At 40.3% G+C, this 15,592-nt stretch overlaps 1 protein-coding gene across 5 annotated transcripts in view; it reads left to right on the forward strand.

Annotated features, from left to right (window-relative positions):
- The window catches only part of stxbp5a (syntaxin binding protein 5a (tomosyn)), a 99,672-nt gene that overhangs the window by 37,877 nt on the left and 46,203 nt on the right, over nucleotides 1-15,592 (forward strand). For all 5 annotated transcript variants that reach the window (XM_031321846.2, XM_031321848.2, XM_031321845.2 and 2 more), the window contains exons 3-5: nucleotides 55-136; nucleotides 1,374-1,474; nucleotides 14,198-14,332. In XM_031321846.2, the coding sequence (XP_031177706.1) occupies nucleotides 55-136; nucleotides 1,374-1,474; nucleotides 14,198-14,332 (318 nt within the window). The remainder of the gene's footprint in view (nucleotides 1-54; nucleotides 137-1,373; nucleotides 1,475-14,197; nucleotides 14,333-15,592) is intronic.

Raw genomic sequence — 15,592 nt, forward strand, 5'->3', positions numbered from 1 at the left:
TGGTGAAACATCCCGTTGGTGGTACTGTAAGTTCCTTGACAGAGAACCTTTCAGGTTTGGTCGTCCAGGCGTGGAGTGTTACTGTCAGCACGAGAGTGGAGCAGCCGTCATCCATCTACAGTTTCTCATCAATGAGGTAGGTCACAAAAAACACGAGAAACATTTGGAGTCAGCAAACTGCGTATGACTCCAGTGAGGCATCTGTACTCCAGCGCTGTCTTACAAAGCCAAAGACAGGTAACTCTGTGGTTAATAGTGTTATCGGAAAAAAATGTTCACTGTGCTGTATGTCATTTAATAAAACATATGGGCAGATTCATAAATACCCATCCCTGGTAATCGCATTTCACCCCTTAAAATGTTCAAAAAAGTAGTTCCTACTGTTTACTGTGTAGGGAAGGATGTTTGATAATGATCATATTGGTATCGTGAAAGTAACTCACATCCCTTTTCTTCCTTATCTCCCTCCTGTCTTTCCATGTTTTATGGCAGTGAGCAGTTTTTTTCCTTGTATGATACTGTACCAAGAGTCTTTTGACTGAAGTCCCCAGTGGGGCTGGGTAATGCTGGTAATCCTCAATACTTTTTGAGTACTGTGTACTACAGTGTTCATAGCATTGAGTATTTTAAACTGTCAACACTTCTTGGTGCACAAGAACTTTGTCGAATTTTATTAGCAGCAGTATTGTCAGTTGATTCTCACCAGAGATTCATAAACAGCCTCTGTTGATAGACATTGCATGGGGATGATGTTGTTTGACTTACAGTTATTTGTCCTCTTTTTGAATCACAGACAATCTCAGATGTGAATCAACCCACAACTCTTATAAGGCAATTGCTCAGCTAAAATAGGCAGTTCTATCTATATGTCATGTAAAACAGGCCACAGGGAAAAATTCTTAAGCATTTTGTCACGTGTCAATTGACAGGCTGGACCCATCTTATGAATATTGAATATCTACAGCACTTTCTGAATCATATGAAAAAGAAACATGAGTTTGATTTACTTCAATTTTATGAGAAATGCAGTATTTCATACGAGTCGTGTGTGTTTGCTGCGTGTGGGCCAGCGTCTGTGTGACTATGAGTCAGCATTTTAAACAAACCCTCAGAGAGATGGAGACGATTTTTAGTGCCGCCTACACATGCACATACACTTATATACATCTTATGAGTCATCGTGGTTACCTGGGAGAAAGCTGCCTGATTTAAAGTCAGTTTTCAGGGAAGGCAGTCTGACTCATGCATGTCATGTGAGAGCATGTGCAGTCTGTAGATATGTTTCTGGACAATGCTGCAGTTATAACCTACATGTATGTCAATGATGATACCTGTGATATCTTTGAATGTAAAATGTAACTCTTTTGTGACAGGGAGCGCTGGTGAGTGCTCTGGCTGATGACAGTGTCCACCTGTGGAACCTGAGGCAGAAGAGACCAGCCATCCTCCACTCCCTCAAGTTCAGCAGAGAGAGGTAAGAGGGGCACACACACACTGCAAATGATGAGAAAGACCTTCTGCTTTCCTTCTTTTCCTTCTCAATTAGGCCCTCACACTTGCTTTGGTGCAACATGAACTGTGTCTTTCTGAGCAGGGGCAGTGTCACAGTTTGCTGCCTGTGTGAACTGTTAGTTTTCACTGTCTGTCATGCTGAATGCAAACAGACGGCATTTCATTTGGCAAGTGTGTCTGCACGCTTGCAAAACTCTGCACAGGGCATAGAAGGTGTCTCTCTCTCTCTCTCACGCTCTCTCTCTCTCTCTCCCTTCTCTGTTGGTCTCTAACTAAACACTCATTATTTGGGTCACTTACTCTGCCTTTGAGGCTTTCCCATCGCTGTGGCACAGGTGTGAACCTACCCAAACACCTGAAGGTTTACACCAGCAGGTTGTTACACACACACACACACACACACACACACACACACACACACGCACACACGCACACACGCACACACGCACGCATATACGGACACACAAACAGAGCGTAAACATAAACACACACAAGCAGTTATTATACACCAAGGCACACACTTGCACATGTACACAAATGCACAAACACACCTACTTTGAGATGGCGGCTGGTGTGCTAAATTAAAACTTCTGAGGTTCAGATTAGTTTGATAATCATGAGATATACAGTGTACTTTCATCAGACAAAGATTTGAGTCCAAGAACTCTTGTTGCATGTCATCCCCTCTCTTTCTACCCCTTAATTTCCTGCTATCCTTCTTTCAAAAAAAGTGTAATTGCATGTGTTTATACCAGGGGTTGATGAATAGACTGTGTAAGTGAATCCAAAACATTTCAATCCCCCCTGGTGGCTGGCTGCAGTATAGGTCATAAATCCCGCCCCTTCCATGTTAGCGGATGGGACCTGGGCCAAACAAAAAAATCAAAGTACACCTTAAATAAATTTTTTCTCAAAGATAGTTTCTGTCATTTTAGGTAGTTCCTACCAAAGTGATGCTTGTTCAAGTGTTATGTTTCTGATAAATTTGTTTTTTATTAGTTATTTGATGCTATAAAAACAGGGTAAAATGTCATGATAGGCAGCTGTGATTGACTTGCGATTGGTCGGGGCGGGTGTTTGGGTAAGACTTATACTGCGGCTCCACCGCCCTATCACTGCTGCGCAGACTCTGGCTCCAAAATTACAAGATGGCAGCGCCCGTATCTGGGATATTTTGGCTTTACTTTTATACAGCGGGAGGAAGTGGAGATGTGTTGTCCATCTTTATATACAGTCTATGGTTTATACAGTTGCAGGGTGTCCGCGGGGTTTTAAAAAGGTATTAAAAGGTAGTAAATCAAATTAGTAAAAATTAAGGCCATTAAAATGTATTAAAACGTATTAATCACCATTTTACGAGGTATTCATTTTTTGAATTATTTTTTTGCAAACTATGAGTTGTCCATTTGTTTTATTATGTCTATTTAAGTTGATCTTGTAAAGTTTGTGTGATATTATATCCATCGCCGCATACAAATGTATGAATCCCACTATGGCCACGCCAAGACCCGCCCTACGAAGCAGCTCGATTGGTTGGGGTTAGGCATTGACCTTGAGTGGTTAAGGTTAGGATAGCACATTGGTCAGGGGATAGGACTTGTACCAATGAAGTTACGTTACCTTGCGTAAGCATGGACGCCTGGCCAATAAATGCTATTGAGGGGCGGGTCTGACGGCGCAGATTTCAAAATGAAGGAAGACAGTGAATATAGTGAGGGGTTAAGAGAAGAAACAGGCAAGAGAAAATGACAGAAAGTTTGGGATCATTTTAAGCTGCAAACATCATCTCTGTAGAAAACATCCAGTGTAGGCTACTCATCCATTCCACGGAACGAACCCGAGACAAGGTAGCTAACTAACGTCTGCTGCTCTCGTCCAACGCGCGTTTTACACAACTAGCCTACTGCATGCTACTCTGCAAATAGCGATGTTTTATAAACAAGCTAAAACGAAAGCTTCCGGTTTGTAATCTAAGTGTTTATTAGTTTGCTACTAATCTTGAAATTTCTGTAAACTTAGCTGCTGCCGGAGACAAACCAGCCCCTCCCCCCTGGAGCATGGCTACTTAATATGCACGTGAATGACGGTGATGTCTGCATTCTTTATTCTTTCTCCTCACTCAGTATATTAGCCTTCTTAAAATGTGTCCCCCTGAACAGTGTAGTTGAATAGCCCTGCTGTAAGCTTTGTACAGTCACATTTACCTGGGCTTAGTGAACAGCTCTTTTGCATATCCAGTGCAAAGAGCCAGAGGTAAGAAGGGGAAGGGGGTGAAAAAGACTTACATTTGGACCATCAAAAATGTACTTTTGCCAACAGAATAAGGGGCTTGGTGGCCCATGCGGCCCGTGCTTAAAAATATTAGCACATATCCATGTTATTGTATGAAATTTAGGTAATAAAAAAGGTTGCTTTTTCGAAAAAAGGAAACCTCTCTTTTGTATATTTGCTATTGCTGTTTACTGTAAAGCAAAAGTATTTCTTATCCGATTAATCGATGAAATAATCGGTTGAATACTCAATTACTGAAATAATCGATAGCTGCAGCACTACTGTTTTCTTGTATTTCACTTGCCTCATGGAATATTTTCCATGTGTACTCATTTGTGCATAAGGTGTCTGTACATACAGAAGAAGGTTCACTTAGTTTTAAGTGTTATAATGGCATCAGTGAATGCTTGTTTCTTTGAACTGCTTTAATTTATCATTTTATTTCATCTATTAACTTTATTCTGAAGGTGGAATAAATGCAAGATGTGTGTGATGTCTCAATCTATTCTGTTGACTTTCCCTATCTGCATTGTTCTATTGGCCAAGAGGGTGTAGTTTTATAAATCTCAAACTCTGTTTAATGGTTAGAAACGTGTTGCTGTATAAACCTGCAACTCAATGGCGTGTTGGTTTTAAAAAATATTGAGAAGGTATTAAAAATGGTATTAAAAGGTATTGAATTTACCTCCAGGATTTCTGTATATACCCTGAGTTGGCACCAGGGACCATTTTCAAAACTCTCCTTGGTGCTACATCAAGGACAATCCAATATCCAATAACTGGTATTTGGCTGACAAGCAAAAAAAAGCATTGCATAAAAAAAAATCTGATTTTTTCATTTGCAAATGTTTTATTATAATTTAAGTTCTGAGATACAAGATGAGTGAAGTGCTGAATCACCTCACCTCAATAAAGTTGCTGTCCACTGTCTCCTCCAAACGCAGATGCAGCGATTACCCATCAGAGCCAATCATATCATTGGCCAGAGATCTGTCTCAGTTAAAAGTGGTGAATGGGTTAAATGTCAGAGCCAATGATCTGAGACGCCGCTGATGTGATTGACAGTGGCCGGCAGCGGCTTTTAGGGCGGGTTGTGTTCTTGCGGACGTGCTTGACCGCTTCTGACATTTAGTAAATACCGCGATCCAACGCAACAACCTCAAGAAACCGCAGCAGGAAGGAGCGGAGTTACTGCATCTCAAACTTCAAAGTCACATGAGACAAGAGGACGAATGCTTGCTTTCAGTCCTCATCCATACATAATGTGTAAGATATGAAAGTTTGGAGGAGAAAATGCAAATACAGTTCTTCTCAGCCTCATGAGTGAGACAGTCTTGATCTGAGCATTAGACATCAGTCTGCTGTTCTGCAACTGACGATTTCACCTACAGGCTTTGCTGTCTCACAGCATACCAATCGCTCTGTGACGTCGCAAATCATTGCATCAGTTGACGCCCATAGCACACATTGGATGTGTCATATAGACAGAATAAGCAGTCAAAGTACAGTAGCAGGGATGTGCTCATCCAGGAAGTATATGTGATAAAATTGCTGCTTTGATGCTGCGTAATAGAGCAGCACTGAGGCTTGTCAACGGTATTCCTGTTTCTTTTGGCACTGCATGCTGAGCTGCTGGGCTTTTCAGGACCCTGAACAGGAGTAGGCAGGTATAGATTAGAGCTTAGATCAGACCCAAAAAAATCAAGCCCGAACCTACCCGAGCCCGAGCACGTTGCGTCCGAGACCGGCCCGGCCCGACACATTAACTGTAATTATGAGCCCGAGCCCGATTTAAACCCGACATTTTTTTAATTCGTGGGCCGTTATAACTGACGTTCTCAACTACAGTTCAGAGTTGTTGAACTGCAGAAATCTGTTTAGAATAATACAACAAGGACGAAGCATGTAAACTGCGCTGTTTGTTTATTCAGAATGGATCGGATCGCAAATGGATCTGAGTGAAGAAACGTAAAAAAAAGAAACAATGATGAACAACATATTGTTGTCACTGCCCACGACTTGTTTAAACTGCTTCCATACCTCCGACTTTCCTCCACACTTGCTCAAAGGTAATTCTCCTGTTTTTCTTTTTTTCTTTACATCTTCAAGCTCCATGTTGCACTTAAGATACACAATACAGCATAGCAGGCCTGGTGTGATGCGTGCGAGAGGAGGAGACTCCGCACATGAAGTGCTGCGTTTTGTAACTGCAGCCTAAATTTTGTACACATTTGTTACTTTTATATAGCTTTATAATATTTCTGATTATGGCATAGCTTTCTCCCCACCCAATTAGGCTAAATAGGTAATGGATAAAAAAAAAAAAAAAAGCTTGATCAAGGGTCCGGCCCGGCCCGAGGATAGTGGCGGAAATAACGGCCCGAGCCCGACCCGAGGTCGTGTCGGGCTCGGGTCGGACACGGGCTTGGGCCGAGAATCTAAACTCTAGTATAGATACAGTAGATACATAGACATAAATGTGCTATTACAAATGCAATGGCTTAGTTCAGTGTAGTATAGAAAAAAAATCCTACTTTGCAGCCACTTTTTCACTTTTTTTCAGTCTTTATCCTTTATTAAAGCAATATATGAAATGTTTTATATAAAAGGTAATTGTATCCTACATTGGTATCAAATTGTGTCCAAGTGTTTGCAGAACAGCACTCCATTTTCCCTTTCTGTAAACTAATACACAACTCTGTAGTCCTCCATAGCTATTATTTTAATAGCAGCTCCAAAGGAGCAGCCTCCCAAGTTAATGGGACCATCAGGGTTTTGTTGAGCCCATCATATTTCAACTTTCCTATCACACGGTTTAGCCAAGTGTCTTACACCCTGAGAAGCTTTTAAGATCTCTTCTGGCTCTAAAGTCTACAAATTTCTCTCTGCTTTGTTTTTTATAAAAGGGGTGCACACTGTTGTTGCTTGGATCAAGGTTTTTTTTTTTTTTTTTTTTTTTTGTCGCTATGATACTATTATCAATAGTATGGTGCAGTGTTTTAAAACTCTAAGTAAAAGACTACCAACTGATCATACTTGTCAATCATTAAATCTTGCATTCAAAGCAACTGATTCATCATTTGGTTTGTAAACATCTTTCACTACAAGACCAATATTTCAACCACTAAGTTTCTGGTGAAATACAACAAGTACATTTGTTAAGTCACTAAACATATAGTACAATTCTTTCAGTTAAGTAATTGAAATGATCACTTAGTCCAAGACCAAACAATGTAAGATACATGTTTCAACATTACCCTTTGAAGTGCTAAAGATGATATGTTTGCTTCACTGGTTTCACATTACAGTAGGCAAAATGTAACTGTACATTACCCATCAAATTCAACAACAAACTATTTCCATAATACCTACCCCATAATCAGAAGTGTGATCAATTAAGTAATCTTCCCCAATCATTGATGCAAGAAACAAATGTTTATTGCAACAATACTGTAAGGTTTTGTCTAATCAAATACTGTAAAAAAAGAACTGAAAGAAAATTGATTACTGTAAATACTGTAAATGTTTTCTGTAGTATACACTACAGTAATCTGCATCAATTCGGTCTTCTGGATTTGGCCATAAGTTCTCTTCCACATCACAATGCATGTTTTCACTGTTCATGCACCCTGGGAAAAATCTTCTTGAATGTCAAATCGAAGCCTGACATTGTTCAGCAGTGATATCATCACAAGCCTCATCCACACTATTGTATTGTACAGTACACACTGTAATCATTGCAGTGGTCCTTTGTGGCCCTGATTGTTTGTGCACTGAGTTACCAACACTAAGGTTGTGGGTTCAAATCCCACCAAAGTCATATTAAAATCACACACCTTAGGGTGGTTATTCTGACATTTTGCACTGGACTATATCAGACAAAATAAACAACCATACATACAGTATATTACGCAAATGTTTTATTGACTATCAGTTATGAACAATGAGCATAGTGTTAGTAAAAGGTATTTTACTATTTAATCAACAGATAATTACATCTTGTGTTTGATGTTTTTTTGTACACAGTCAATGTCAGATGTATTTAGAGTTGTGAAAAGAGGTACTTTTTGATGATCTGTTGGTTTATTTGTACTTAAGGTAGTGAAATATTACCACATACTTGTGAGAATAGTACCATAGCATCAGAAAGTAATATAGTTGTCAAAAGAAAAGCATCAGGTTACATTTCCAAGTGGTTTTTAGAAGATCACAGTTTGAAGTGCCATCTGAAGGTAAGAATGGCTGTCGAAAATAAAGCCAAGAAACAGCATAAATGTTTTTTTAAGACAATTGTTTAGAGAAACGTTGAATTATTATTATTATTAGAGAATTGAATCATAGGACACATTCTGTAAAACCTATAACATCTTAGTCACACACTGCCACTCTATCCCATCTCCCACTTTTATACCTTTGCTAATTTGTTTTTCCCCATTATGACTGTTGGTTCAAAGCTTGACATTAAGGAAAAGGCAGCCATGTCCTAGTCACCCAACCATCACGGCAGCATCCTAACGGGGTGCAACAGAAAAAAAGAAACAACAGCCTGTCACAAGCCAAATACTAGAGACCATCTTGCAATGTCGTCACACCAGACGTTACACTAAATATTGGCATTTGCCTGTATTTTAATGACAACATCTTTCTTGCTGTGAGTTAGTTGAGAAGATTGATACCTTTTTGTGTCTGTGCACTAAGTATGTAGCTAGAGCCTTGAGTCAATTAGCTTAGCATAGCATAAAGACTGGAAGCTGGGGGAAACAGCTAGCCTGACTCTTTCCAATGTTAAAAAAATATGGCTACCAACATCTCTTAAACTTGTGAACACATTATATCTCATTTGTTTAATCCATACACCAAGCAAAAATGCAAACATGTCCATTTGTGATTTTAGAGCTAGCTACGAAGTATTAACAGCGCCTCTGCTGGTTACCAGTTAACCTCGATGTGACGACAAAATTCTGAGAATTAACTCCGGAAAGTTTCAGCATGTAACTCTCCATAAAACCACAAATTGTTGTTTTTACGTTTCTCTACGGATTAAAGAAACACAATTTAGCGTGTTAAGTTTGTGAGCTTTAGAGGTTCTCGTAGTTATTTAACTTTGGAGAGAGACTGGCTATAGCTGTTTCAGCGCATTTTCTAATCTAACTCTCTGCAAGAAAGTGATGAGGTGTATTTATTTTAAAATGTTGCACTATTCATTTAATGGATACATTGCATGGCATTCTCTTGGTACAGCTCTATTGCTAACATATTTCTTTAGGCCTGCTTGCATAAAAAATGAAACTGTAAGTATGGTATGGCTAATGTATTTATTTTTACACATTTATTTTCTACATAGTCCTGTCACCTTTTGAAATCTATAGGGTTCTTATCATCTGAGGGCCCATTCCAATACTCCAAACAGACCCTTCTCTCCCACTTTCCTTCCTTCTATTCTTGGTCCTTCCCCTGATCAGAATTTGAGTTGATGTTTGAAAGTAGTGTTGCAGAAAGCCCTCCAGCGTCCGCATCCATTCACATCAGATCACAGGCACTAGGAGCGAGGAAAGAAGAGAGGAGAGGAGGAGTTGAGACAGACTGGGCCTCAGCCAGAAAGCAGTGAGTCAGTCTGTGGGTAGGAGTGTGGGGATGGAGGGAGCGCAGAAGAAATCCTGCCGAGTCATTCTGGCGTAGGATGCTCTCATCACCTCCTGGCCTCACAGGAATGCACTGCAGATGTGGAAGCTATCGTCAATGCAGGGTGATATGATGGGAGCTAATAAGAGGGGGGGCAGTGTCACTACACACACATACACACCAGTACACATAAACACAAATGAGACCTGATCTCTTCACTTTAACTTGGTCATTGGTAAGGTTTGTAGACTATTTTGTTTCTATCAGAACAATAACTAATTTCATTCTTGATATATTTGACTTTAGCTGCTCAAAACCTCTGGAAACTTGTCAGAGTCACTTAATATTGGAATTTAAATTAACTGAATCTCAGGTTCGATCCCAGCAGGAGTCACAGCCTGTCTTGAAGTATTTTTGAAAAAGACACTTAAACCTTAAAATATCTCTTTTTCTAAACCTTAAAATATATAATTAGTAGTTTGTAAATGAAATGGGTTACTTAAAATAAAAAATGATTCAGCCGATTAGACTTTACTCAGAGGTATTTGACTGATTAAGGTTGCAGCTGGGCAGAAAGTTTTTTACCTTTCTCCCTTTTTTCTCCAACATTACCTTCTAACTGTGCAAATGTATATTAAAAACTGTGAAGGTAAATTAATTCAGCATTGTTTTAATTATGAGGCCCAGGCATTGGTTGATATCACAGATGCTTTGTCTGACATTCAGACTCTCTCTCCGCTATACACACAATGTGTGTGTTTGTGTGTTTGTACGCAGTCTGTTATCAGATTAGATTGTTTTTAATTGAGACCCTGTGGGTAGATTGGGGTCTCTGGCCCCTCTCAGATTAGAACAGACTCCTCCATCCAGTCTGGAGCTTTGCCGAATGGATGCTGTATGTCACTGACTTCTATTTCATTTGTTTTTTCTTATTTAAAAAGTGATGGGAAATCTCTCCAACAGGCTATTCAGCACTTAATCAACTTATTTTTTGTTATCTGCATTTTGTTATCTGCATTGTCATTGTCCGAATCAACAATTCCAAACAATGCCGAAAGGAATATCTGTTCTCTCAATGACTCTAAAACTCCTTTGTATTCTGACAAGAATATTGGCCAGATAAGATAACAGAGGATTAACAGATACAGTACAGCTGTGATTACTATACACTATACAGTAAATGACAGTTATTATATTTTGAAACCTAACCAGCCCTTATTCTTTTTGTCTCTGTCAGCCTCTTCCCCTGCCATTATTGCGCACACCAGCATGATTCTTAAAGAAATGTTTGGATACATTACATTGTTGCATTCTATTATAAGTCCTATTACTGCTTTGTGGCAGCAATGACATACTAATTACTGTAACCAAATCATATTCTTTTCTTACTACATTATGGTCTTGTCAGCTATTCAGTGGTTATTGGTCAGTGCTTTGCTCCAGGGCAGTTTAATAAAAAGTGTTCAGAAAAGTAGTAGTAGTATTACTACTCAAAGCCGTTTAGATTCGAGCTGGTGACTTTCTAATGATAGGCAGGCACAGATTACTCCATCTGGAGCAATGATCATCTTTGATAGGAACATCACATAAAACCATGCATTGCAAATTATGATTTCCTAGAGTATCCCCTCTCTTCAATTCATTTGCAGTGAACCATGCTCTCATACGTCTAGCCCACAGTGCAGTTAGCCTCAGAGTTGTGTGTGGCAGGCGTCTGTCATTTCATTTCTGAGGCAATGAGTTTTGGCCCTGAGCCGGCAAGCTGGCAGCTGCCTTTGTGTATCGTGACTACTTGAAGCTGGAGATTTCACCAGGAGACTTGCGTGCACAACAAGTGTGAACACAATGACTCGCACATAAGTACACTTGCAGAAATGATCAGGTGCATACAAACACACAGAGAAATGGACACACACATACACACACACACACACACACACACACACACACACACACACACACACACACACACACACACACACACACACACACACACACACACACACACACTCTTCTAGCAAGCAAATTTGTATAATTATGTTTCCTGACACTGCCTCTCAGCCGGCCCGCACATACCTACTCTCAGAAGAACATACAAGCAAATGATCACAAAACAAGCATGCACAGGCACATGATTATCTGTTTGTGCAGATGGAAAAGGACATTACATTCATTAGACAGTCTGCCTACTGGATATAAAGAGGCCACAAGTTGTCATGAAAAGTCATGTAGCTCTTAGTCATCTGTAGTTAGTCTGTACGAGTGCGGGCATCTCAATGATTAACTGTCCATGTTACATTAGTAAGTCAGCTCATGCTCTTGCTACCCTGTCTCCTACACATCATGTTCATAATCTTCATATACAAATAATTTGCATTGGCAAATACATTTTTTAAACACAAGGCTGCCTGGATTACGTTTTTACGTTTCCTCCAAAATGTATTTTGCAAAACACATTGATAGTCTATATAAAGAAAATTGCAAAAAAAAAAAAAAAAAAATTATCTTTCTGCTCTTAGTTAACTTGCCTGGTCAGATGAGACTTGAATGAGCATATGCAACTCTTATTACTCTCATATTTGACTAAGCCAGGCCATATTCCTGCTGTATGTAAATGTAGGTTAATGTGAGTATCTTGGACTGTGTGAATGAAATTTATGTCAAGTAGCCCGATGTCTCTCCTCCAAAAAAATGAATATATTCATGTTCTGGAGCAGAGCACTGGGCCAGAGTGGGAAGTGTGTGTGTGTGTGTGTGTGTGTGTGTGTGTGTGTGTGTGTGCTGTAGTAGGAGCTGCTACTCTCAATAAAGCCCTGGAGCAACAGTGTGAGATAGTCTCAGAAAGAGGGAGAGAGAGGCTTTCTGAGCATTAAAAGACGCAGAAAAGACAGTCAAAATCACTGCAAATCCGTGTTTTGCTGTGTTAAGTATATGTATATCAATACAGTATAAATGCAATGTTTCTGTTTAACCATTTCTCCTACAAAAGACATTCATATACCGCTAACGTCCTTTGCCAAATATGTTTAGGATAAAACATAATTTCTGCCTGGATAACTTGCAACATTTTTTCCAGTCCAGGAAGTGTCATATTCTCATACTTAACAGATGTAAATCACATGGCTTTCATACAAGGTACTTGGAGTCCTGTATCCCACATTTTGTTAGTTTTAGGCTACTAAAACATGTGGTTAAGGGAAAGAAGAATTTTTCCTTAACCATAACCAGGTGTTTTGAATTGCCCTTAACTGTAAAAATGTTAATCATGCTTTAGTTGCTAGGAGCAGATATTGTTGGGAAAACAAATATGTAATACAAATATGAAATATGTTGACAGTAATTGTTTTGAAGATACATTCAATCAAAATTAGTGCAATGCTAGTTCAAAATGTGCCTGTTCAGAACAGGTTAATTGCTTGGCCTCCAGTATTGCCCCTTGCAGCTTTCTCAAGAACCGCCCATCCAAACAACTTACTTCACACTCGACACTGCGCTTCCTCAAGTCCTGAGCAATACACCTGCCGCAACATAGTTGCGTCACTTAGCAATGCTAGAGTATAAGCGTCATTTGCTGACAGCTAGCTATTTGGGAGCAGGTTATTTCAGGGAACAAAAGCATTCATTCTGAAAGTTACATCACTGATGCTTCAAATGTTTGAGTTTGCTAAAGTGTAAGATCTCCAGTCTTTCTTTCTTTATCTGTTCTTGAATGTACTGTAGCGAGCTGTATCTGGCATGCCGTTGATATTTACGATGTCGATTAAAAAAATAATATTTGCTAGGAGACAGGGTTGGTATGTAATGTAATTTGGAAAGACTCATTAAAGCATGGGAAAAGAGGGTTATTTCGATCTTTCCTGGGATACTGCATGGGGCTTGGCCTTGAGTTTAATACACTTTATTTTATTTCAATGTAATATTTTCTTTACATACTGTATCTACTTAAAGCGTCTTTGACAGCAGCTATAACATTCAGATATTAAACTTGTTGTGGAAGGATTCCATTGCTAAGTATGAGCTAATCTGTCAGGAGCACATAGGAAACACTCCAGTGTGTCCTTCCTGTTGGAAATGATGGACAAAAAAGAAAGTGCTGTCAAAAGGGATGGATACAACTTTATTTCTCTTCCTACTTGGATGGTGTGTCCCAGGTGATGAGCCAGAGCCGTTGTCTTATAGATACAGGCCGCTGAAGTCCACAAGTGTAGCTCAAACCACCGTGCAGAATCAAAAGGATCACTGGAGGAGCTGGACAACCTTGAAATATTAGCAAGCCGGATTACCAAGGTTGTATATTATTATTCCTCAGACGGATTGGAGGTTGAATCGAAGAATGGATGAAAGCACAAAATGATGAAAAAGGGATGAGAAGATGAATGGACAGCCACGGTTAAGGAGGGAAAGGTTTCTAACCTCTCATTAAACTTAAGTCTGATGGATGGATGAAAGGAGGAGACGGGGGAGAGATGATGAAAACAGGAGAATTATGGGTGTCTCTTTGCCCTCATGTATCCTGTAGGTCTGGAGGGAAGGTGCCTGATTGAATGACTCAAAAATCTCTTTGGTTTGCCACTCTCATCTCGACTGCTTCGACCTGATGGAGTGGTAAATAATCCTCTCAAAGTTTTGCATAATTTGTCTTTGGTTACAATAGAACGTCGAGTGATTTTCGAGAAGCTTGTGTCTCTCGGCTGTCTGTGTCGTTCTCCCTGGTCCACCCTTTCTCTTCCTCTCCTCTGTCATTCTCTGCTCTACTCTTTTAACTTGTGTCTCCTTCTCCTTCTCTTTACAGAATAACTTTCTGCCACCTGCCCTTCCAGAGTAAATGGTTGTACATCGGCACAGAACGAGGGAACATCCACCTCGTCAACGTGGAGTCCTTTATGCTCTCAGGCTACGTCATCATGTGGAACAAAGCCATTGAATTGTGAGTGTCGCTGCCCACGCGTCACCCTCTGATGCTGCCTCCCACTCTTAATGCCCTGAAAGTTCCTTATATTTGTATAATGAATTTGCTCTCTTCTACTTCTTCTTCCTCTTCTTCAAATGCTGCAAAGTTTAAGTATGCTGATGTATAGGTTCTTGTGCTGTATGGAGGGGGGGGGTTCTCATCCACAGTGAATCACTGATACGCAGATCAATCACTCATATCGCCAGCACTGCAACATTGATCCCAGGGTCTATTTACTCACCTTGCTGCACTTAAAGGGGGTAAGGGATGCTGTGTAATCAGCATCTTACCTTGCAAAAGGTTGTTATAGCTTAAATGTAATGAGATAAGAAAGAATCATCAGTCAGTCTATCATTACCAGGCACAGTATCAGACTCCAGGTAGTGAGCGACCTGTCTCTTTGCTCTTTCAATGGATCTGTCAGTTTGACAGGCTCCATTTTGGTTTCCTGCTGTAGAGACTTAAATTATTCACTGGAGCGTTTTGCTTCACGCTTCCCCCCTCATTCCCTTTTGTGCGTGTGTCTGTCTGTGTGTGTGTGTGTGTGTGTGTGTGTGTGTGTGTGTGTGTGTGTGTGGAGTGAGGGAAATAGGAGGAAGGAGGGAGGGGGTGGAACAGGTGTCTGCCCAGATCAGTGTATGGTACACACAGACGTCTCGTCTCGTCGACAGGGCTGCAGGGAAGAAAGTGTGTGGTGGGAGAGAGAGAGGAGGAGGAGGGGAGGAGGGTGAGTGTATGACAGAGAGGAGACGGGAGTGGAATGGATGAGACAGGGCTTTTGCCTGGGGGAGAGGACATGCAGAAGAGGAAGGGAGTGGTGACACAGGGATAAATGCAGGTAACAGAGGGCACAGCAGAAGAGCAGTCGTGCAGATAAGTGAGGATAGACAGGTAGCGGGAAAAGGTTTCCAATTAAAGAAAAAAAAGAGAGGAAGGTAAGGACTGGAGTAATAATGAGGAGATAGAGGGTAGATGTGGATGATAAGATAGAGAGGTAGATACAGGAGTCCTTCTTGACTAAAGGAGAAGCAATAACTTTCACTTTTCTTTGCTTAACTCTATTCTCTTTTTTTCCCTATACCTTTACAGTTCCTTTCACTCCTCTTCACCTTGTTTTACCTAGAAGTCAAAGCTTTTTTTCCCCCCTAACCATCCACACATTATTTCAACATATCACCTCTATTCCAGAGTTGTTCCTGTGGTCACAAAACAGTAATTTCTATGAGAGGTTAAAGG

This window comes from Sander lucioperca, chromosome 19, assembly GCF_008315115.2.
Source record: "Sander lucioperca isolate FBNREF2018 chromosome 19, SLUC_FBN_1.2, whole genome shotgun sequence".
Lineage (NCBI taxonomy): Eukaryota > Metazoa > Chordata > Actinopteri > Perciformes > Percidae > Sander > Sander lucioperca.